At 42.4% G+C, this 24,599-nt stretch overlaps 1 protein-coding gene across 1 annotated transcript in view; it reads right to left on the bottom strand.

The window, feature by feature from the left end:
- Positions 1–1,181: 1,181 nt before the first annotated feature.
- spsb4a (splA/ryanodine receptor domain and SOCS box containing 4a) overlaps positions 1,182–24,599 on the bottom strand; it is a 38,164-nt gene continuing 14,746 nt past the window's right edge. The window contains 1 exon segment of the mRNA XM_086044082.1: positions 1,182–3,777. Within this exon segment, the coding sequence (XP_085900208.1) occupies positions 3,650–3,777 (128 nt within the window). The 3' untranslated portion in view covers positions 1,182–3,649.

The following is a 24,599-nucleotide window of genomic DNA, read 5'->3' as shown; positions in this document are numbered from 1 at the left end:
AAAACGACCATGTATATAGTAAGGCGTTTTTTTGAAAAAAAAAAAAAAAAAAATTAAAAAAAAAAGCGACGATGTATAGTAAGGTTTTTTTTGTGAAAAAAAACGACCATGTATAGTAAGGCGTTTTTTGTGAAAAAAAAAAAAAAATCGACCATGTACAGTAAGGCGTTTCTGGGGCAAAAGAAATTACCATGTATAGTAAGGCGTAATTTTGAAAAAAAAAAAAAAAAACACTATGAGATGCCAACAATTTGTAACCGTAATTCATCATATCAAACGTGAAATTATGGGACGAACAAGAGGTTCAGTTGTAAACTGTGTAAGCCTGGAATTGAACCTTGGTCATCCAGGTAACAGTCATCGACTCTGACCACTCAACTATGGTCGTCTTGTTGTTAACAAGTTGTGATAACAAAAACAAAGAGTTAGCATCATGTTGAATGCTGAACGAACGCATCATTCACAGGCATTGTTTGAAAGGAAATGATACGACCATGTGTAGTAAGGCTTTTTTTCTTTTTAAAAACGACCATGGCGTTTTTGTGAAATGTAAAGCGTTTAACAAAAAAAAAAAAAAAAAAAAAAAAAGACCATGTATAAGTAATGCGTTTTTTGTGAAAAAAAGAACGACCATATATATTAAAGCGTTTTGGGTTTTTTTTCCACGAAAAAAATTTTTTGGGGGAAAAAACTAACATGTATATTAAGGAGTTTTTTGGGAAGAAAAAAAAACATGTATTTTAAAGCGTTTTTTTTTTTTTTTTTGTAAAAAACGACCATGGGATAGGCGGATATCGGAAATGGATAAATAGATAGACTCAGTTATTGATAGGTTCATTTTTGCAGCCCTGTTTGCTTTATGTGTGTCCAGTGCTTTTCGACAGCTCCCCCAAGATTAAGAAGGGCAAACTGCTAATTAGCATCTTATTGGGCCTTTTATTGATGAGTATTGCGTGGTCAATAACACTCATGGACGTCCGACTGGCGACAATCCATTGTGACAGTTTCGCTCCCACATTCCTCATTGCCAATATCTTTTCCAAAGACATGAATCTGTGTTTCTCTCAAATGAAAGCGTATATATTTATTTGTGTGCCACCAACACCATGAAGGTAGAAATCATTAATAAAGAAAAAAAACATTGAAGCAGACATGATCTCAAATTCACTTTACGCTTTTATTCACATTTCATATCTGACAACCGTCGCTCCATACATTCTACAAGGACACACAGCCAGACCAGCCATCTTTAATAATAATAATAATAATAATAATAATAATAATAATAACAATAATAAAGCAGCATTGAAGAAACACTTATATTTTCCTCCCTTCATTACGAGCATCTTTGTAATAAATTCACCTGAATGTAACATCAATGATTAGTTTAAAAAAAAAAAAAAACATCAACAAAGAACTATTGACATCAGAATCAGACTCCGCACTCAATAATATTAATACAAACTCAAACGTAAAAAGAAAAAAAAAGTGACTCAAGCCTTTTTTTCAGAAATGAAACGTAATTGGTCTACAGTGTGTCTGCGTGCGCGTGCGTGTGTGTGCGTGTTATGTTCAACGGCACAAGAGGTCATGTTTGTACGTCCGTTCAAAGCTTTTCATCAGAGTTACTTAATTAGCAGAGCCGCTGCGTCGGTTGTGGTCTTTAAAACTTTTCCAGTCTGATATCTAAAAGTTCTATAACCTCGCCCTACTGCGGGCACGACACTGCAATGGGGGTCTCCAGTCCACCTAAGTGGACAACTCCAGACACACTCTGGATGCATACTGCATGTGTGTGTACCTCCATATGGCTTCCTGGCATGGAATACTTTGGTCTAAATACATTTAGTGTCCTGTCCAGTGCAACTTAAGAGACATTAAAGGAATTTGTTTTCATTGTTGAAGCCCCTTTCAGACATGCGGCTGGCTTCAAGAGGAGCATTTAAAGTGGTCGGTGGAATGTACGGCTGATTATAGGGCCAAAGTGTGTCAAGAAATGAAAATGGTGAAAATGAGACTCTAGTCATATAATGATGAGGGGGGAAAAAAATATGTATTTCACAAGGAAAAAGTATTTTGTTTCCCCATGCATACATTTAAAAAAAATTGTTGTTGTTTTTTTTTTTAATGGATTCATCTCAGCAGACCTTTTGAGGACAAGAGGCGGGGTATACTCTGGACTGGTTGCTAGCCAATCACAGGATGCACAGAGACAAACAGCCAGTCACATTTAAAACCTAATTTAGGAAGTCTTAAAAGTCTGACATTCATTTTTTGTTAGTAAAGTTCTATGTAATTTATAATACTGTAAATGGATTGGGGGAAAGTTTTTTTTGGTCCTTCCAAGAATAAAATTGAGACGTTATAAGAACACAATGTTTATACTTATTATGAAATTACAAAAATAGTCTGAACGTTATGCATAATATAATAAATTAATCTTACAAGAAAAAAATGTATTCGAGAAAAATATTCTTAAGGTTATTAAAAGAATAAAATGTCCCAATATTACAAAAATATGCAATGAGACTTTCTTAATTTTCACGACATAGTCGTAATTTCACGTAATGAATAGCATAACACTAAATCATTCATCGGCGTGTGTGTGGTTGTGTGCCCTGTGATTGGCTGCCTTCGTGAGTGTACCCCGCCTCTTGCAAAGTCGGCTGGGATCGACTCAAACTCAACCGCGACCCTAATGAGGATAAGAGCAACTGAAAGTAGATGGACGTAAATGCAACAGCCTAACACCGTGTATGTATATATATATATACATATATATACATATATATATATATGGTCCTATTACTCCTCAGTAGTAGTCTTACACACACACACGCGCGCACACACAAACGTGGTGTTCATCACATTCCAAATCAGTCAGTTTTTTTTTTTTGTTTTTTTTAAAGACCCTAACAAAAGTAATGATCAGACCAGCAGCCTTTTTCAATCCATTTAATACCTTCACTGATAATGCATTAAAACCCTACTAAAGTTCACTGTTTTCGTGTTGATTGAAATGAACCAATAAAACAGTACATCTCCTCAAAGAATTAAGACGTGATGGGTAAAGCAGTCTAAAAAAAACAAAAAAAACAAACAAATCCATCAGGTTTCTCTTTGCTGTGCTTCAATGTGTCTCGATTCACCCGGTAAATACGTAAGCCGCGTGACGCCAGCCTTGTCACACGTCTGCAAAGGGCTTCAACGTAACATGTTGACGTCTGGAACCCAAAGAGAGCTTTTTGGTCGCTGAGATTAAAATTGAAAAAAAAAAAAAAAACATGGTGTGCTCCCATCCTTATGTCGCCTGCATCGGCGCTCGCCGACTCATCAAGAAGGCCTCCAGGGTTTGGATTAGTGCGCTTTCGCGGCACAGTTTCTATTCTCGTCAGTAGGTGGCGACGGTGCCCCGTCGCCACCTTCCCTCCGCCGGCCTCCTGAACAATTCACTTGAAGTCCCAAAATGAAGGCAAGAGCAGCTCCAGACACTGCTCTCCTCATGTGTCGGTGAGTTCACCTGGAGCTCACTAACTCGGGACCTCTTCGCCGTCCTGCTTTGCTTGCTTGCTTTCTTTCTTTCCCTTGCTGCCGTTTGCCCACCTGCTGCTTGGCTGTGCGAGGTGCCAGTGGGTTCCGCCGGTGTCAGTCACTGGTACTGGAGGTAATTTTTCAGGGACTCGGGCAGGGGGAGGCTCTCGATCTCCTGAAGGCGCTCCCGGCCCAAGGCCAGGCGGGCCGCGCGGCGACACAGGTCCGTCAGGGGAAGAGGCTCCGCTGGGAGAGGAAGGGGACGGGGGGGGGGGGGGGGGGGGGGGGGGCAAAGGTTAGATATGTTTTTAAAAACATACACAAAGCGGACGCGCCGTGAATCTTTAAATAGATGACTAAAAAGGGTCAAGTGTACAATGTTGCACGTTTGAAATACTTACACCCAGGGATGTAACGATGAATCGAAAATGGATGGTCAATATCAAACGTTGTGTTGTGTCGAGGCATTGTTTGTAAAGGCAATACTTGCTCATGAGTGATGTCATGTCCGTTTGCGCTAACGTGCCATGCAGGCTAGCATGCTAGCAAATTAGACTGATGAGCCTCGTGTGGCTGTCGTCGGTTTACGTTGAGTGATTTCACTGAGGCTTTACGGTCTTTGCTTTGCCGCCATCTTTGGCCTTGGCACCCGCAGTCACGGTCACCCGGTGGGAAGCGAAGCCGCGCTGCCGGCGACTACACCGGCGACTCGCTTTTTTCCTGTTAGAATGTGCTAAATGTCGACAGAGAGCCAAAAGAACAAAGGATCTGGTGATGTCCTGCGATGTGACGTGTGTGTGTGTGTGTACCGCAAATCCTTCAAACCTTCCACCTGATGAAACTTTGGACGCGCACGCGCACAGCTTAGTTCACTTTTGCATGCATCACATCCCCACCACAATGGCTGGCAGTGGGGGAGCGTCAAAACAATGGAGGTCATTCAAACATGAGGCGGGAGGGGGAGGGGGGGGGGGGTGTAGGGGGCATTAAAAAAAAAAAAAAAGATTCCAAGTCAGAGAGCAGAGGCAAGGCAGGGCTAAAAAGTCTTCAACCAATGGACGTGCAAATGTGAGCAAAGTGGGGAAAGCACATACTTGCGCCGGTCTCTAAGATTGTTCCTGTCTGCTTACAGTAACAGGAAGTGGATTTATCAATGCGCTAGCCGTCAGCGCGTGGCACGCTAACTCGACCGCCATGGTTTGCTAGAGCTAATGCGTGATGAATAATAAATAATCACACAACGAATACGCGGAATGGGGTTTGACGACATTTGCCGCGTCACCTTTCATGTTTGCTTGTTATCGAGCTGGTTACTCCGTCCTGGTTCAACAAAATATTGTTTTGTTGACCAATACTGTCAAATTCATTTTTTTTTTCCCCCCCTCACAAATGGATACTAATGGTCCGCGTCCCCACTTTGTCACTTTTCATGTCATTCTAGCCAATTTAAAGCAGTGCAAATTGCAAACACACAAATACACTGCCGCTCTTGAACGCGACTCATTTTCGATAACGCGACTCATTTTCGATAAGTGTATGTCATTTTGTACAAGTGTGGCAAAACTACTCAACTCAAAAAGTCGCATTTTTTTCATACTCAAAAATACTCTTGATTTTTTTAGTATGACAGCATAGAGAGGAACGACGATACCTGTACGTGATTTGTAGACAATAACACATTTTTGGGCCAACTGAATGAAATCGCAAGTAATCAGTGGAATTGACTCGTCTTTGTAAGTGACATGTTTAGAGGACGGAGGGGCAGGCAGCATCCATCTCGCGCACACACTTTCACCTGCGTCTGTACACGTGCGTCCGTCCTTGCAGTGCGAGACGACACTTTCACGCTCATGAGAAATCACACGAGCGCTCACCCCGACTCGAGCGCGCTAACCTCAACTTTGAGGCGCAATTACTTGATATTAACGAGAGGCGCTCTCCTGGCGTTAAAACGATCTGCGGCGTCGGCTCTCCTCTGCGCTGACATTGACGTCAGACAAGTGGGAGCACGCACGACTTGACGCGAACATTAAAAGTATCCTACAAGGGCCTTCCGAGAGAATCAGAACCTTTTACACCAAGTATCACCTCAAAAAAGACTTAACGTCTGTAAAGTTCAGGTTTGTAAACCGCTGTAATGACTAACCCATCCCTGTAGATGGCAGCATTGCGTGGCTTTGGATTTGAGATCTGCACAGCTTTTGAGTAGAAGATAAAGATTAGGTGGCAAAGCTCTGCTTGTCACTTCCGAAGATGGGGAAGACAAATGTCAACACGTTGGGAGTGGGACACGTTTAAGCACCTCCAAATCCAACAATATATGTACTGTATGATATAAACAGAGTATGTGTCGTTGCTAGTGTGAGGCAATTACTATTTGGGCCGACGGACAAGGCGGATCAAGGGTTACCCCGCGGCTGCAGACGGAAGGCAATAAACGCACCGCAGAGTTTTAGTAAAATGCCCAGCTCTGATATCGGCGTTTAATCGGCAAAACTGAGGCCTATTATTATTATTAGTATTATTATTAGTATTATTATTATTATCATGATAACGCCGAATATTGGCTGGCTGATTAATCAGTCAGGCTGAGAAAGAACGAAATAAAAGGCAAATGTAATGTACTGAGAGAGCCCATGTACCACATTTGGAGATTACCAATAGAGAGAAACACAACTAAACGAGATGAGGACAACCAAACGTTGCACGTAGGATTTATCATCTCTCTCTCTGTCAGAACTGGCGAGAATAGTCGTGGGTTGATGTTTGAAGGATTTTCGGAAAGAAATAATCAGACCGGCACGGGCCAAGCGTTCGGCAAAATATAAGCATTGCTACACAACGGCGCCACTGGCGCTCGTTACGAGCGAGAAGCTAAATATAGCGCCGACAGAAATAAACCGTGACGCTTAGCAGGCTTTGGTGACACCCTATCTTGGAAAGCGGCGGAAGACCACGCAAACACGAGAGAAGAGGACTCCTTTACGTTAAAACGCCCCAGCCCCAGAATGGAACTGGTGCTTGTCTGTTCGTCGCCTACCAACTTCTCCAAAGGACTTGAGGCAATGCCGGGCATTATAACACCGATCCAGTTCATTGCCGCATTATTCGAGCAGATTACATCACCGGGTTTGAATACCTCGAGGGAAGTGCTTGCATCGTGTCCGCATTGACACACGCGCGCGCGGACAAATGAGACATGCCCCTTTTGTCACCCGCACTGCATTTTGGCTCATTAGCTGCCCTGTAGAAAAACACGAGTTGTTCTGCGGACTTGCAGCCGAGAGCAGGGGGGGGGGAGCCACTCGTGTGCTTCGGGGTCCGTTAATGCCGCGCGTCAAGGCATCGCCAAGTGTCTGTTCGACTCTCCCAATGTGAACACCCTGGTCGGAAACGCTCATATAAAAAGGAAAGAGAAGCGTAAAAAAATAGCCAAAACGACTTGAGAGCAATCGAAAGTGAAGAGCTCATTAAGTTCCCGGAAGAGCCGCAATCACGAGTGTGCGGGTGAGCTGCTGATAATGCACGCATGCTTGCTTTATTGCGCTGTTAGGTGCTTTGCTTGGGTTCTTCACAAGGTTATTATAGTTAATGAAAACTAATGAAATGTGTAAAACGTCAATTGTGAGGAAACATTTTCAGTCATAATGTGAAGTAAATGTGCTTTGAAAAAACAACAACAACAACAACAACAACAACAACAAAAAACAACGCTAACTGAAACTACATCTTACATTTTCAAAACTAAGAAGGAAGGTCAAACTTTGAGAATTGTAGTTTATTACTAATTACCTTTTTCCACTTGACAAATACTCCATGGGGAAAAAAAAACACAACTAAAATATAAGCTCAAATAAAATCAAGCATTTTCAAAAACAAAATAAAAAGTGAAAGATGAACAAACCTGCTCGAACCAAATGAATTTAAAACTGAAAAGTCCAAATTAAATAACAACTAACTAACGGTATAATGAAAACTACCGCTAATCCAAAACGATTACAACCCTGGCTGTTCATCAATCTATAACTTTGGTTTTCAAAGTGAGGTCCCTGGACCTCCCCGGAGGCCCATTAGCCCACAAAATAATTTACCCAAAATTATTTCGTATCATTTAAAAAAAAGTGCATACAGACTGTACAAACGGGAACCGGTGCGCCAATTCAAAAAAAAACAAAAAAACATACTAAACCAAGTACTCCTCCCTACCTCAGCTTTGAGCCAATTCAAAACTCTGATATGATTATCACCTATCATTAGAATAAATTGGACAAACCTGCATGGGAATGAAGCACTATTTTGAGAACAAACGATGTATTATTACAAAAAGAAAGTTCCATTTTTCAAATTCAAAAGGCACACTGTTTTAGAAATATTCCTTTTTTTTTTTTTTTAAAGAGGACAGAGGCATCTTTTCCAGAATAAAAGGTGTCAAATTATGAGAATAAAGTTGTATTTTTCAAATTCACTTGTTTCCTCTTCATTAAACTTCCAACTTTTTTTTTTTTTAATTTCAGCTCTTGTATAAAATCGTAAAATTTTGCTTGTGCATAAAATGATGTCAGGCAAATAAAACACCATGTGATTTAACACCCTAATCAAAGAACACAATGAATGTAGGTAGTATTCATTAAAAAAAAAAAAAAAAAAAAAAAAAAAGCGACTTTTTGGGGTAAAATTATATACAACCCATTTCAGATCACATTCATCGTAGGAAGAGTTTTGAATGGATTTTCTTTACATCCCCAAAACCAGTCATTTGAACAGGGGTGTGAAGACTTCTTATATGCACTGTAGTACATGAAAGTGGCTCAATCTGGCAACATCCAAGTGATCCGGACGTTTTCGTCCCTGATGAATTGTCTGGCGCTGGGACGTGAGTGCAACGTGAAGCAGCAGACAAAGCCACAACGGCCTGTAACAAGATGCGCCAGGCGGGATTTATTGTCTGCAGGTTGCGCTAATTGAAAGGCCGGTGCAAAGAGAGGTCATCCATTTTGAAGACGAGGGTAAAATGTGAAGGTTCTCCGCTTGGGAAATCGTGTCACGAAAGCCAAAACGTGTTCCGGGAGAACTGCATAAAACATGCACCGCGTGAACAGATAAGAAAATAGAATGCGGGGTTGCAAACTGTTCACTTTACACGTCCAAGCGCTGTACATAGTGTAGTATTTGTGTTTTGGATGCGTGCCTCTAAAGGGGCGTGACCTAGTGTCGAGAAGTGGGGAGTGGAACGGAGTTGGGCGGGTGATTTTGTGCGCGAGCGTGAGTTGTGGCCTACAGCAGCTCCTTACGAGTCGTCTCCTTTCACTTTTGTGCGTTGAGTTCTTTGCCCAATTCAATAAATGGCCGCAAATGCAACAGTAATTGTGGCTCTCCTTGCCCACACGCGAGGGTATAAGAGTACTTGAATTGCCCCGATTTTTTTTCTTTTTTTAATTTCACTCCAATTTCTTCCCATTTCATCTCAGCTCCTCTTTTCATTCTTTACACAGTCCAAGGTCAAAGGCTCTCCTGCCACACAAGACGTCATCTTTGCAAAAGCCACGCGACCTCCAAAAACGACCGAGGGGAAACAAATGGAGTGAATTTAGCTGACGATTACGCTTTTATTGTATCTTTTTTTTTTTTTTTCCCCCCAAAATAATGAACCGAAGAATCTTTTATCTAAACTCCAGAGAAGTGTGTAATCCTTTAATCCTCTAATTCAAGGTGATCCAACTTAAAATGGTTTTCCACACCCAAACAGCGATAAGAGACATACATGCGCGCGTCGAGTTCGGTGCGCGTGCGTGCACCTCTTCAAACAATCCAAAGTCACGCTATCGACCCACTGGGATGTGATTTCCTGTACTACAAAAGCCTGGACAAGAAAACAACATCCATCCATCCATTATCGATAGCGCTTACACACACACACAGTCAAACATCCGCACTCACAATCACACTTAGGGGCAATTTAGAGAGTCCAATCAACTTAACATGCATGTTTTTGGAATGTGGGAGGAAACCCGGAGAAAAGCCACGCAGGCAGGCACGGGGAGAACATGCAAACTCCACACAGGGAGGCCGGAGCCGGGATCGAACCCACGACCTCTGAACTGTGAGGCGGACGTGCTAACCAGTCGACCGCCGCGCCGCCCACAAAACAACATAGAATTTTTATTTTTATTTTTTTTAAAAACATGCTTTTTTTTTTTTTTTACGCGATTAATCGAAACATCACTGACAAGATTAATCGATGATTAAAATAATCATTAGTTGCAATTGCGCCGGCACGTACACGTGACATTTCCGACATTCATTTCTTCATTTGCACTCCAAAAACGGGACACCACACCATTCCGGCTATCTTTTATGGTTTTGTCAAGTTTTGGACAGGTGTGATCCTGGCTTGGCCGCCGTGTGCACGTCCGATGTTGCTCGTCCGATGTTGCTCGCCCGATGTTGCTCGCCGTGGCTCAAGGAACGCTGATGGAATTTGCGCCAATGGTCCGACGCATGGAAAATGAGAGGCGGCATTGGTTGACGTCAAGCAAAAGTACACGTCGCCGTGCTCGCATGTCGACTGTGACGATGCGCGTTAACACGCGCGCGCTCGAGGGCAGCGATGTACGTCATGGCCTCCCACTTCGGCGAAGAATTTCCGATTTCAGTGCAGTTTTTAGTATTCCTTCATCCAGAAATGCTGGCAAGTGATGACACTTTTTGTACAGAACATTAAAAAAAAAAGAAAAAAAAGATTGGATGCAGCTCCGTGGCGGCTGCTAAATATTTCACCGATTTATAAGGTGTTACGTAAAAGTTTATTTTGACTGGAGTGCTACAGAGCACATTCTGTGTTGAGTCATAGTCTGTCTGGAGTGGTTTACTGTCACACAGATAAATCCTGCTGCAAGAAAAGAGCTGGTTGTCACACAGGCCAAGGCTGAGTTTCTTTTTAAAGCATTGCTCGCTCGCCCGCCTGCTAGCTTTCGCTCTCTCTCTCTCTCTCTCGACCATCCGCGCCTTACAGGAAGAGTTGTGCTCTTTACTTCAAGCAGAAACAGGAGGAGGGAAGGAGAAGAGGCAGGACAAGAAGAGCAAAGGTGGAAGACTTTTGATGAGGGGGAAAAAAAAAAAAAAAGAGATGCTGAGACGAATGAGACAAGTTGACAGTGATCCTCAAATGTCCTTCGCACAAAGTCAGTGTGCGCCCAGCACATCCGACTTGACTTGCGCCATTGGTTACTTGCAGACATTTGAGTGCTTTCATTTCAACGGTCAGGCTTAAAATACCACAAACGCAGTTCTGGTTGGATGGATGGATGCTTTTTTTGCAGTGTAAATCGAACTGAATATTTAACATTTGACATTTTCTGGCCGTTATATATCTTGCTTCAAGCCATTATGGAAAGAAAAAAAATGTGCGCCACGCGATAAAAAGATTGATGACGATAGCTCAATTTATTGTAAAGTCCGATGAATGACACGCACCTGTGTATAATACGACCCCCCCCTAAAAATCAGCCTTAAAAAAAGCAGTTATTTCTCTGTGTTGGTATCCTTTATCAGAGTGACTAATATGAATGAACAAAGATTTAAAACATAACTAAACATAACTTTAAATGCAGGTTGAACACTGCTCTTTTCTTCTTTCAAAAGTATTTTTAAAATGATGTTTTAATGTTAAAATCATGTTCCTGCACCGGTACGCATTTTGGCCATTTCAGGAAGTAACTGTGTTTGAAACCGCTTTTAAACATTTTCAATGGCTTCACTGAATAAACGGGAACAATATAATTGCCGGAAACACAAGACGCAATGGACACAACTGCCGGCCAGGCCAACGGTTAGCCGTTCAACAGCCAGCCTCTAACCTAAACTCTCATTCGTTGACTCCCACGTCACTCACCAGGCTAGGCCCCACCTTTCATAGCCATACAAACTCAAAGTCACAGCCACTACAGTCAAAGGCGGGGATGGCGACCCCTCGTGGACAACAATAATACCGACACGTTACATTAGCATATTTTAGTGTTTAATAATGCAGAATCAATTTTTAGCTGATTACTCGATGAATCGGGGGAATAACTGGTCAAATAATCGATTGTGCAGCCCCACTACTATTTTTGAAGCACTTTTAGGTGAAATGATGGCATACAGCTGCTTGAATTACTGCGCTGACTCATGTGATAAAGCGTCATTAAGGCACCTCAGCCAACTGCAGGTGCCGGTAATTTTGCCCAGCTCAGCATCATTAAACACGCACAAGGAATGCGGTGTGTCTGAAAACACCTCAAATGATGCTAATGTACTTCATTAGCATCACATTCATTACACAGACGACTCCGGTGCCTCACACAGGGCAGGCCGGACACAAGGGCGGCGCGGCCAAGCGCCGCTTATCACATTCGACTCACTGTTTTGTGTTTGGGGGTTTGAATCTCGGTGTCAGCGTCACATAAAATGGCGTGACATCAAATACTTCAACCGTGACAATTGTTTTTAATCATCAAAAAGACGAATAAATGTTTGTTTTTTTCCGGTTTTCATGTCGGTTACACATCAAGTCCTAGTCACACATGTGGTGTCGTTCCAATGTGTGTGTCCATAATTTATTGTGGCCGGTGAAACGAGGCAGAGGACACCAGGGAGCAAGGACTTCGCGCGAAGGTCTCAGTTGAAAGAGAGGCTTTGCTTCTGTTGCTTCTCTGGATTAAGTGTGAATAAAAGGTGTGAAAAGTACACACACACACACACACACACACTTTTTCACAGGACTCCAAGCATGAGCTCTCGCAGGTGGCGACGCAGCAGGTGGCGCCAACCTGAAAGCGATAAACAACCTGCTGATCCTTGACAGGATCACAGGTCAGGGCACGCGCACATGTACAAAAAAAAAAAAAAGAAAAAAAAAAATTGAAATCGCTTGTTTCAATTTGCCTCACCATTCCAATACTTTTGGAGGGGAGTGTACACGTACAAAAGGAGAACGGGTAAGAGGAGTTCATCGGAATAATTTGCTTGTGAGGACCAGCCATTTATGTCCATGAAACAAAAGGTGACATCAATTAATCGAGAAAAAAAATGTTGGTCGCACCAGTGAAACTAGTGCAAAACGTTAGAGGCAGTGTGAGGTAAACCAGCATAGCGGCGACGTGAAAGAAGTGTATCTGGACTCAAAATGCCACCAGCATGTTCGAAAATTCAAAATCATCTAATCAACAAAGAATAACAAGAAGAGCTTTGTTTCATAGACGGCATGGAAACATCGTTCATTCTCGCCTCCATTTTCACAACAACCTGCGGCAAGTTCTGCACTGTCACAAAAGTCCTTTAAGGGAGGTCAATCCAAACACATTTTTTTCAAGAATATATTCTATGCAGGCCCACCAGTCGAAAGAAGACATTCTGATAAATATTGCGTTTGTGGAATAAGAGTTAATCCACCCGTTTTTAGCCATCTGAGGGGGCGGCCATTTTGTCACTGCTCAGGGCTCAGGTAACGACCAATCACGGCTGACCGTTTTTTTGAAGCTGAGCCGTGATTGGTCATTACCTGAGCCCTGAGCATCTATGATGTCATTTTCAGCCGACAGAATAGACAAAATGGCTGCCGCCTTAGATGGCTAAAAAGGGGAGAATTTTGCTACTTAAAGTGGAAATCAACACAAACATATTTTTTTCAAGAATATGTTCCCAGCAGGCCCACTAGTTGAAACACGGCATTCTGATTAATTTTACGTTTGTGGAATATGAGTTAAGCAACAAAATGCACTCGTTTTTAGCCATGACTGGAGGCGGCCATTTTGTCTTCTGTCGACTGAAAATGACATCACAACTGCTCACAGCGACCAATCGCGGCTGACCTGTTTTCTGAATCTGAGCCGTGATTGGTCGTTGTAAGCAGTTGTGATGTCATTTTCAGTTGACAAAAGACAAAATGGCCGCCCCCAGAGATGGCTGAAAACGAGTGGATTGACACTTATCCCACAAACGCAATATTTATCAGAATGCCCTGTTCCAACTAGTGGTCTTACATAGAACATAGTCTTGGAAAAAAAATGTTTGCGTTGACTTCCCTTTTAACTCATATTCCACAAATGAAATATTAATCGGAACGCCTTGTTTCAACTACTGGCCTTGCGTTGAACATATTCTGGAAAAAAATATGTTTGGGTTGACTTATGCTTAAAGGAGTGTGCAGGAGACGTGCTGCAAGCTAGCCTGATCCACAAAAATAAAAAGACATCTCCTCATTTAATTATTGAGTGAATGAACCAAAACAAATACGAAGAGATCAATGCTCAAAGCTGCTCCCACAATGCACCTCTCCACCAGCACAGAGGACACCGCCCCAGTTCGATGGCGCAAACATGAGCCCATCGGCGATTCCCACTGTAGCGTGAAGACTTGAAAAGCACCCGGGCCGATGAAAGGAGAGAGATTGTGTTTCCTGCGTGCCGGCTGCGCGCGCGTCACCGCTTGACGCACCGAAAAGGACAAAGTTGTGCGTGCCAGCTGACACGCCGCACGTGCAAACACGCAGCGAGAGTGCAGAGTAGCACGCTATAATCCGCCAGCCTGGCAGATTAAGGCTGCAGACGGGCCCAACATGTGAGCACTCGGGGCGACCATTCACACAAACGCGTGAACAAATTTAAAGAAAGAAAAAAAAAAAAAAGAAAAAAAAAAAAAGCTGAAGTAATGCAGGGGCAGCTGAGTAAGCAGGAGGTGAAGAGAGACTCACTTATAAACTCGTAATCAGTTTGGGGTATTTTATGAAGGTTCCTCACTTTGTGATGACAGTTGCGCACCATAAAGCAAATGGAAATATAAAACCTAAATACACAAATCTCTGATCGGATCATTTCATGATTTTTTTTTTCCCCCCCGAATTATTGTATAATGCATACTGGGCATGTTTCTATTCATAATACCGGTACCAAATTTATCCAAGCAGCTGCTAAATGACCTTCAAACTAATTTCGCCAATTTACATTTTTCAACCATTTTAATTTTACAGCAATGATATATTAGCTTTAAATGAGTGACTTTCATCATTGTTTTACGGTTTTATTGTGTGTGCTTTTTTTTTTTTTTTTGGACTGGGAGGAATCACGTTTCTATCGCCTAAAAAATGAGGCGCGAGTGTGGCGTACCAAATGTGGTTCTTGGACTATTCATGGCTATTTTTGTCCTTTAATAATTAAATATTCCTAGCTCTTAAATAACCCCCTCACAATGCATCTGAGACCTTCCTAATTGTCAATAAAAAGGCAATGTTGAAGCTCGATCATCGATTGTAGAAGCCTTAGGTAGTAACTCAATAGTGGCAATGATGAGAGTGAGGTATCAAGTAGGTAGAGCAAAGGGGATATCAGATCAGACTTTTCAATGCAGGTACGCCATCTGAAGGAAGAAACCGTCAGTAATTGTCCGCAGAATAAACAGCAGGAAACCAGAGTACCAGAGGTTAATGCTGAACTACCAGAAGCTGCAATTAGCTGCAGGCGTAAGATCACTTCTGGTGTCATGGTAACAACAGACAATAAATGTGGGGAAGCTTCATTTAATGATCATAACAATGATGAAGCAGAATAACGACACAACGTTAACAATAAGTTAAAAGATGACGTGAGACAGCCGCGTCATTAGCCGAGTACGAGTTGTGAAAAGCTAATGATGCTAATCGGGGGTGTTTGAACCGGGAAATCGTTTTTTGATTTAAAAGATGCCAGTGCATAGAATCGAATTGAATCATTCTACTCTGAAATATATTGAGATACGTATTTAATTAATTCAGTACCGACGAGTTCATTCAAAAAAAGTAATTGTATCACACCTTCTCGAACCGAGCCGTACCAAATCAAATCGAATCGTAAGTCCACTGAGTCGAACCGAATCGGATTGCTCCACTTTCAAATTGAACTGTCCTCGAATCGTTTCGCACTCTACATTCTCCTGAAACGTCATAGGTCTTGGGATTTTGTCCCATTTATTTTTTTCCGAATTCAAGTCTTGCCAAGTTGTCTTACAGTCTCTCACTGTATCCGTTACACCAGATTACGTACTGTCAGCTATTCTTGAACGGTGACCTGAATCGGAGCTGCCGCGGTCAACGGGAACACAGTATAAATGTAGCTTTATTTTCTTTCTTTGCACCTTCAAAAAGAAAAAAAAAATGGTCATGGGAGATAAAGCAGGAGGAGAAAACTCGAGTGCATATGAACGAAGCGGTGACACTTTTTCTGGAAGGCCACAGGGCACATAAAGTGACGCCTGCAATAAACAAAGACCAATAGAACCTTTCCCCCAATGGCCATACATCTTTGAAATCATCATTTCACGTGACGAAATGATGACACTGACAACATTTAGGAGAATATCGTATACATAATCGCAAAAAAAAAAAAAAAAAAAAAAGAAAATTCAAAAAACGCTGTAACTTTAAGAGCAACAACACTGGGCGTGCTTTGACACTAGTTCCGATAATTCCCATCACTAATGTGACAAACAAACCGCTTGCTGTGTTTTTGCCAAGATTCGAGCGAACAAAATAGGGAAACCAGTGATAAAATGAGCATGTGATCCCAAACGAATCCCAAATGATTGAAGAACTGGCAAGGAAACGCTCCTTCTGTATTGTCCTGCTGTGACTCACTGCAAAGCTGTCACGACTTGCACAAAAAGTCGAGGGACAAATGGCAGAGAAAGCGTTACCGCAGTTACATGTTCTCAGCCACGCTTGAGTGAACAAGCGTGGCGGATGCTGTCAATCACCATTAAGAAAACGTGCTTATTCCATTTTATTAATCAAACACTATAAAAAAAAAAAAGAGAAAGACCTGTCAACAAATAGTAATGGAGCCAAGTTTCTTGTATAAAGAGTACAATTAAAATAACTGAAATCAATTTCATCTCACTGCTCCCTCATTTAAAGGTGTCCATGTCGGTGTGTGGCATGCAGCCTTCCCTAGCGAGAATCCAGCATCAGATAGCCAGAAAATGAGTTTGTGCGATGGTAATTAGGTACAGAACATCTCCAAACACAGCAATCATCCCATTCACTCGGTTGTGAAAGGCTAATTTGATGGGAGCCACAAAAGCCAGTTGATGCTCAACACTGAAGATGTCATCGTCCTTTTGTTGTTCTTTTACTCGGCCCCCCCCCCCCCGCCAAAAAAAAGGAGGAAGTGACGGTGATGCTCCTGCAGCCGTGTCATTACTCCTGAGCAAATTGTCAATTTGCTTTAGGGAATTGCAGCCGCTCCCCAGACATGACACAGGCGCTTAATCCTCATCTCGGGCTCACAGTCATGATGCCAAGCAGCAAGGATGCGCGTGTTGTAAACAAGACGAGGTGAGGATGGAAAAGTCGCAGCAACTTGTTTCTATTCATAACTTTTACACCGGACATCATTATAATTCTACATAATGATCATTTACATAACACATTTTTGTTCAATCAAGTCTGACAGCTGTTCTTAACTAATTTTGGGGTGCGGAATCCAAAACGGATCTCATGTCATATTTTTTAAATATATGATCACAGTTTTCGTAAAGTGGGATTCAACGCAAACGTTTTTTTTTTTTTTTTCCAAGAATATGTTCTATACAAGCCCATTAGTTGAAACAGGGCATTCTGATACATTTGTGGAATAAGTGTTAATCCACTCGTTTTTAGCCATCTCAGGGGGCGGCCATTTTGTCTTCTGTCGACTGAACATGACATCGCAACTGCTCACAACGGCCAATCACGACTCAGATTCAGAAAACAGGTCAGCCGTGATTGGTCACTGTGAGCAGTTGTGATGTCATTTTCAGTCGACAGAAGACAAAATGGCCGCCCCCGTAGATGGATAAACGGTAAAAATACTTAAGAGACTGTGGTTGCATATGTGTGCACACCCTCTAATAAACTCATGTTAAATGGGAATCAGAACTCGGAATTACTAGTCTGAGTTGGTGCAAAACATTCAGGCTTCTGCTAGAAAGCAAAATAAAAGTAAGAAAAAGCCTCCTAGAACACCTGACCTTTATTTGAGGTTAATCAGATGCTGGCAGGAGTGCCTCATTTTTCATCTAGCATTCACATGGCCCACAACAGTTCTGTTGCTCAATTAAGAAATACTGTAGGTTTGTTTTCATTCTACAATGCGATAAACGTCCAGTGAAAGCAAGATCACCAGTTCTCCCTTTGACCCTTTGCCACTTTGGTGTCACTTGCCTCACTTCAGGTTGCCTAGCAACACACCATTACCTTCATGTACACATAACCAGATGACATAAAGCTGCCAAGTGCCTTGCACTTTATAAAGGTTGGACTTTCTCGTGGGGGAATCTTGCACACATTGCATATCCTCGACTTGTTGGTTTAGGATGAGTGCCTTCATTCCCAACTTTCGCCACCGTGCGCATAAGTTTATATCTAAAGTTTGGATACACTTTGTCACAATCCATTCTCCTTAAAAGGTGCAGCACCATGAAATTGAACATAAAACCTGAGCGCACGGGCAGGAAGGGGAGGACAAAGGGTTTGATTCTAGTAGCACATCATCAGAACCACAAATCTTTGACATTTCGTTTAACTTGGGCCGTCATTTAGAGGACAGGAGCTGCGGGACGAGGTCGGTCGCGCTGGCGTGCCGCAATGTCGGCCAACGAGCAGCCGGCTACTTTCGGCGCTGGGCACGGCGCCCGGAGGCAAGCCAGGAAAATAAAAAAGGCAAATGTGAATTAGATAAGAGAGCAGATGAAACGATGGATAACTTGAGGCTGGATGAAAGATGAGAAGACAAGCACAATGTTCCTTTGATATATGAGACTGTTGATCGAACATGACGGCAGAGCAGGAGACAATACAGAAGAAGCCGCCAAAGAGAGAGGACGTAAAAGCAATTGTCAGGTGCCAAAGATAATTACAGTGAAGCCCGGTTTGACGGTTACAGACCCACCCATCATAGCTACAAATTGCCGATACCGTATAAAAACAGTTTTTATCAAATGTTTACCCCTCCTCTCGCAGTCAGGAAATAGTAGATTAGCGTAATCATTTCGTCAATGAAAGTGTGCTAGTTTAATGCTAGCATCTAAAGTGAAACACCATGAACTGGTTAAAGCGGAAGTCAACCCAAACATATTTTTTTAAGAATATGGTCTGCGCATAGTTGAAACACTGCAATATGATGAATATTTTGTTTGTGGAGTATGGGTTAGGCAAAAAAAATTTTTTTTTTTGCCATCTCTGGGGGCGGCCATTTTGTCACGTCTGTCCACTGAAAACGACATGGAGGTTGCTCAGAGCTCTGATAACAGCCAATCATGGCTCGGCTTCAGAAAACGGGTTCGACGTGACTGGTTGTTACCTGAGCAACTGTGATGTCATTTTCAGTCGACGGAAGTGACAAAATGGCCGCCCCCTGAGATGGCTAAAAACGGTTGCATTTTGCTATATTCCATAAACGCAATATCAATCAGAATGTCCTGTGTCAACTAGTGGGCCTGCCTAGAACATATTCTTGAAAAAAATATGTTTGCGTTGACTTTCGCTTTAACGAACATTAGTATAGTTGGTAATGGTAACTATAAACCTTCAAACAACTGATTCTTTAACACACCCAGAGCAGCAAGGCACACAAACCGAGCAGGCAACAATACTCACTCGTTAGGAACAATGGATATTAGTAAAACCGCATCCAGACTTGTCAGTTCACCACATAACCCCATTTTAAAAAGTCTGCTTAAAAATCGGCGCTCTGAAGCAACGGAGCGAACAATGAACTAGAATAGAGCGAGGAAAAGCTGTGCGGTGAAATCATTTTGTTGAAAGGTGATTCATTATGGCTGGTGTTCACACATCACCGAGAAACACCGTGTCCTTGCGGCACTCTCTATTATCCGAGTTCTTATCTCTGCTCGCCGGGGTCCTGAAGCAAACTCTCCAGCGTGTGGTCTGATAACAGCCCGATTGAATTCCCTGACAAAGTGAGACTTCACATTGAGTAAAAAGGACGCCATGTTTGCCAGCAACTAATCAATCTGCGATCGGGCGAGGCACGACTTAAGATGAGCGGGAAGCCGCTGTAAAACTCTAAAGCTCGTTCCGTACAATTACAATCACACCGTTGGCTAATAAACACACCGGACATCACAGTAGGTAAAGGTTTCACACTCTATCGTTTTTTTCCCTGCTATATGGCATTTTTGTCCATGAGATTGTTTTTGTGTAGGAGGGGTAAAACTATATTAAAAAAAAAAAAACAGCCCTAAAGCCCTACGATAAACGGCGTTTCCTGCAATGTAAAAATGAACGCGCCTTTGCAGAAAGAATGTTTTTTGAATTATTGTCTACTGTTAAGAGACGTAGCGGGGACACAGGCAAACGGCAGACTCAAGTCGTGACATCATTCTCACTTGATGTGCAAACAGGAAATGTCGCCATGGAAACGATGCAGCTCGTCGTCAAACCCCAACCGCAGATCTGATCCAGTTTTGAGTGGGTCTCTCTTCCTGCATTGCGAGAGCTGAGAACTGGGAAGCTCAGAAGGGTAGGAAGCGCTCCAGACAACAGATGATGTCACCGAAGTTGCTTTCGGATCAGTGCGCCATGGGTGGTGGCGGAAGAACACAAAGTTGGGTCGAATTAAATCAAGATCACACTTGAATTCATCAAATGCTAAGTAAATTGGATCGGCTTCGTTCAGCATGAAGGCGCGGGAGAGCCACAAAGAGCTTTAAATAAAACGCAGGGAGAGGGCACAAAGGGCAGTGAGAGTACATCGGGCAAAATGAAAAGTTGATTGGAAGGTGGCGCAAAACCTCCTGAACAAAGGAGGAGGCAGATGAAGAATTGAGACCAGCATCTTTAATCTATCCATCTCTTTATCCTTATATCGATCTCTATAACTACAGAGATATAGACCTATAGATTTCGATGTAGATCTCTATATAGATATAGATGGATAGATATACGGTATATATAAAATCCCAATTGTTTTGCTCTGTCTATATTGCGGATTTTCACCCATTGCTAGTGAGTCGGGAAGACATCCCCAAGCGATAAACGGGGCTTCATAGAGCTCATAATAATTGCATTACAATATTTTGACACAGGTGCAGTTCGAACACAAGAGTAGTTGTGGCTGCAGCGCGTCCTGCGATCGGATCTACGCCAGTGTGAAACGTCACACTTATGGATATGTGAAGAGAGCAACTGCTGAGCAGTGCAAAGTGAATTCAGCCCCTCTCAGCATTGCTGTTAAAAATCACATGGCCACCGTGGGGGTGGTGATGAAGTGGCTGCTATGCGATGCAACACCATCTAACGTCTTGTTTACTGCATTTCAATTTGGATTTGAATGTAATTTCTTTCATTAATACGTCAAGGGGGAAATTCAAGCTAGACTTCGCTTTATTAATTTGTGTGCACACTGCAGAGAGAGGCACACTGTAATTTTTTTTTTGTTGTTTTTTTTTTTTTTTTGTTGGATGAACCCCAAATGTCACGGCAACAAGCTTGGATACAATTTTAAGTTAAATGTTTTGAGTTTTGCTTTTGTGAAATTTGGCTTTCCCGCACTTCATTAAAAAAAAAAAAAAAAGAAAGTACAGAATCTTATACTGAACCGCAACATAAGATGTAAGTTCTACCGTGCCGATCACACATGAGGAGAAACGTCAGAAGGCACGCATCTCTCCAACAAACCCCTCCAGTTCGAAAGCCCTACTGCCATCCCAAAACGTTGTCATCCCCGAGTGGGCTCCAACCAGCAACGTTTCGCTGAACGGCCGCACATGTTAGCCGATTCCTGATTATGGCAGTAAATTCTCGGATATGAGTTGAATTTGAACACAGCCTGCCTGACTACTGTAAATGACAATAATACTGCATGTTGCCCCTTTGCATAAGTGACACACGCCGACACTGGACAGAACTGACAGCAGTATAACTCACACTGAGATATACACACACTGATTTCATTTTTGCTCAGTCGTTTTGTATTTTTTGAACAACTGCCCAGAATAAGAAAAGCAACCAAGAATGGGAATTTAAATGCCCTTAATCGACTACCAATGAAAATTGAATGTTAATGAATTGATCTGATCTGGACAAACGTTTTTTTTTTTGTTTTTTTTTAATTATTTATTTTTTATCTTATTTTTTTTTTTAAATCAGAGGTGACAGACTGTTGGATTTATGTGAGAATTTTTTTTGTTTGTGTGTGTGTGTGTGCCATTTTTGCTCCGCTTTTATCAATCACACGCGCATTAAAGGAGTCCGTGCTCTTTCTTCTCAAACAGAAGCCCACGAGGCCATGTTTAGAGGCTTTATCCTGTGACCGCTTCCTTCGGCTGATCACTCATTTCCTTCCTACCCGTCTATCAACCTGATCCTCCAACAACAATGGAGACACTGAATGGGCGTCACACGTTTGGCGGAACCGCCACCGGCGTTTCCATCTTAACAGTCCAACATTCAGGGAAGAAATATCTGCCACTAGACAGTTGGTGACTAAGCTAGAATGTCTGGCATGATTCGGCTGTTTGCTGGCGACAGATTGTCAGCAAGCAAACTGAAAAATGTGGCGTGGAGTGTTTGAACAGTGTGGGGAAACAAGTGCAAATGTTCCACGCAAACAGAGCAAGGCCACAAACTCTGTTGTTGCAAATAAAACCTTTCATAATTGTCTAAATCGGGGGTCTTCAATCGTGTTCCTCGAGGGCCGGTGTCCTGCCCGTTTTCCAGCTCTCCCTGGTGCAAAACACCTGATCCTGTTCAAATGATCAGATAGTCAGCAAGGACTGCAGAAGCTGGAGAACAATCCTGATCGTTTGAATGAGGCGTGTTGCAGCAGAGAGCGATGGAAAACGGGCATGACATCAGCCCTCGAGGAACAGGATTGAAGACCCCTGGTCAAAATGATTACCGGTATTATGGCTTGTGGACATACTGTAGCTTCCTTCTACGGTACAAAAAAAAAAAAAAAAAAATTTGACTTCTTGTTCCTTATTGACTAAACTGAGTGTGTTTGTCTCTACTGCCCTGATCAAACTGCCAGGCACAAATTCGATGTATCCAGCTTGATTTTATAAAGCCAGAACAGTAAAAATTCCCCCGCCTCTGGCCCCAAGTCAGCTGGGATAGGCTCCAGTTGACTGCGACCCTAATGAGGCATAGAAATGGATGGATGGAAGCCTGAACCGAGGTCGCTGTTCTTTTGGGGGGGGGGGGGAATTTTTTTTTCTTTTTTCGGGCACCGACACTTTGTTCCACCCACAGGTTCAGACAACAAAGATGGAATTGCGGCAATAAGACAACGTTGAAAACGTGGTTCAAAGTGTATATGCTCTTTTCCCCATCTATAAAGTGAAACGGGTACGTTTATGAAAACGGACAATGTGCTATGTTGAAACTTCATGCAGGCTTGTCACATCTCAACCAAAAACAAAACGGTTTCATTTATGCTTATAATTCCTCTCCAGTGTCCAGTAAAGTGAAAAGGGGTATTAATTAAGGATGCACTAATACAGATACCAGTGTCAGAGCCATTACTGTAGCATCATACTCATACAAATGGTCCAATACTATGACACCGATACCATTTCACTAGCCTGACATACTGTATACCTTCAGGAAGAAGCCAGGTCAGTCGTGTGGCGATACTTTCATGTAAACATGGATGACTTTTTTTTTCTTTTTTTTTAGCCAACTGTAAATGATGCTCTTCAAAATGGCTGATGAAGCCTGCGAGCTGCGGCAAGCATTCCTGTTCTCAAAACCTCATCGCTCGTCCGACGCCATGTATGTAGCATATCTACATAATCTCAAAGATGAAACCACGCAAGTCTAAGTACACACAGACTTGCACTGCGAAACCAGAAACGGGTCATTAAATCAACGGCTTTTCTCCTGATTGAAAAAGGTGCTATAAAGTGGTCCAACTCAAGTGTGCCAACACGTGTACGGTACATCATCCAGCCGACATGCAGATCTTTATCTCAGTGGCTCCTTGACCCGCTCGGTCGCCGAGAAGCTCACCCGAGCGTCAACTCGCCACAGAGATGACACCGGTTACTTTAGGTGACTTTGACGTCAGCCCCTCCCTCCTCCACTCATTTCTTACGCCACTCATCCTCTTTATCTTGAAAGTGCCTCGTCTGTCAGTCAGCCATCAAGCCGTGCCTATCACTCTTTATTCTTTGAATAGCAATCTCTTGGCTCTCCTTGTCCATCGCCACGGCGAATCTCTCGTCTTTTTCATGTATTTTCTCTATTTATTCAGTGTGCTTTTTGTCAAGAGGCAGCTTTCATCCAAGCTTTATCCAAGATAGCCAGTAAGAGCCCTTATCTTTACTTCTTAAGATATCTAGTGTATTTCACCGTTATCGCACTCCTCTCTCTTTCTTATGATAACATTCTCCACATTATCATCTCCGCCATTCACCTTTTCCACCATTTACATTTATTGTAATTTTTTTTATTTATTTATTTATTTATTTTTTTTAAATCAGACCACACTGACTTCCTGCCATCCATTCTGTCATGCTTCAATCTTAAAGCAGTGAAAACAAGGTTTTTGTTTTTTTTTTCCCTGCACCCCAGTTTAAAGTGGGGGCTTGTGGCGTAGCTTCAGAATGACAAATCACAAATGTCAAGAACACAGCCACACAGTTGAGCTGCAATGATTGCAGCATCTGTGCAACAAGCCAAAAACCTGCACAATTTAATTAAAATCGATAAAAAAAACTGTAATAAAAAAGAAAAAAAATAAATAAAATCCTGTGTTGAGCAAAATGGCTGCAGGAAGATATTAGAAAAAGCTGAGTATGATGCAGTGCATACGCAGATAATACAAACTACAAACTGTTGCTGAGAGAATCTCTCTCAGAGAGTAATGTCAGTTGTAGCAGATTTTTGACAACTTTTGTTGTCATCTCAGGCTGAAACGATTCATCGAATAATATGGAATAATTCAATTACAGCAAGGCTCGAAATAATTATTTTTCTTTCGCAGAGCTGTTTAGCTATGACTTCATTTGACATTAGACTCTCATTCACCGACACCCACGTCACGCACCAGGCCAGG

This window comes from Filicampus tigris, chromosome 10 (genome assembly GCF_054856515.1).
Source record: "Filicampus tigris isolate MCC_2025a chromosome 10, RoL_Ftig_1.0, whole genome shotgun sequence".
Lineage (NCBI taxonomy): Eukaryota > Metazoa > Chordata > Actinopteri > Syngnathiformes > Syngnathidae > Filicampus > Filicampus tigris.
Note: the sequence above shows the minus strand (reverse complement) of the source record. Positions and strands in the feature narration are given on the sequence as shown.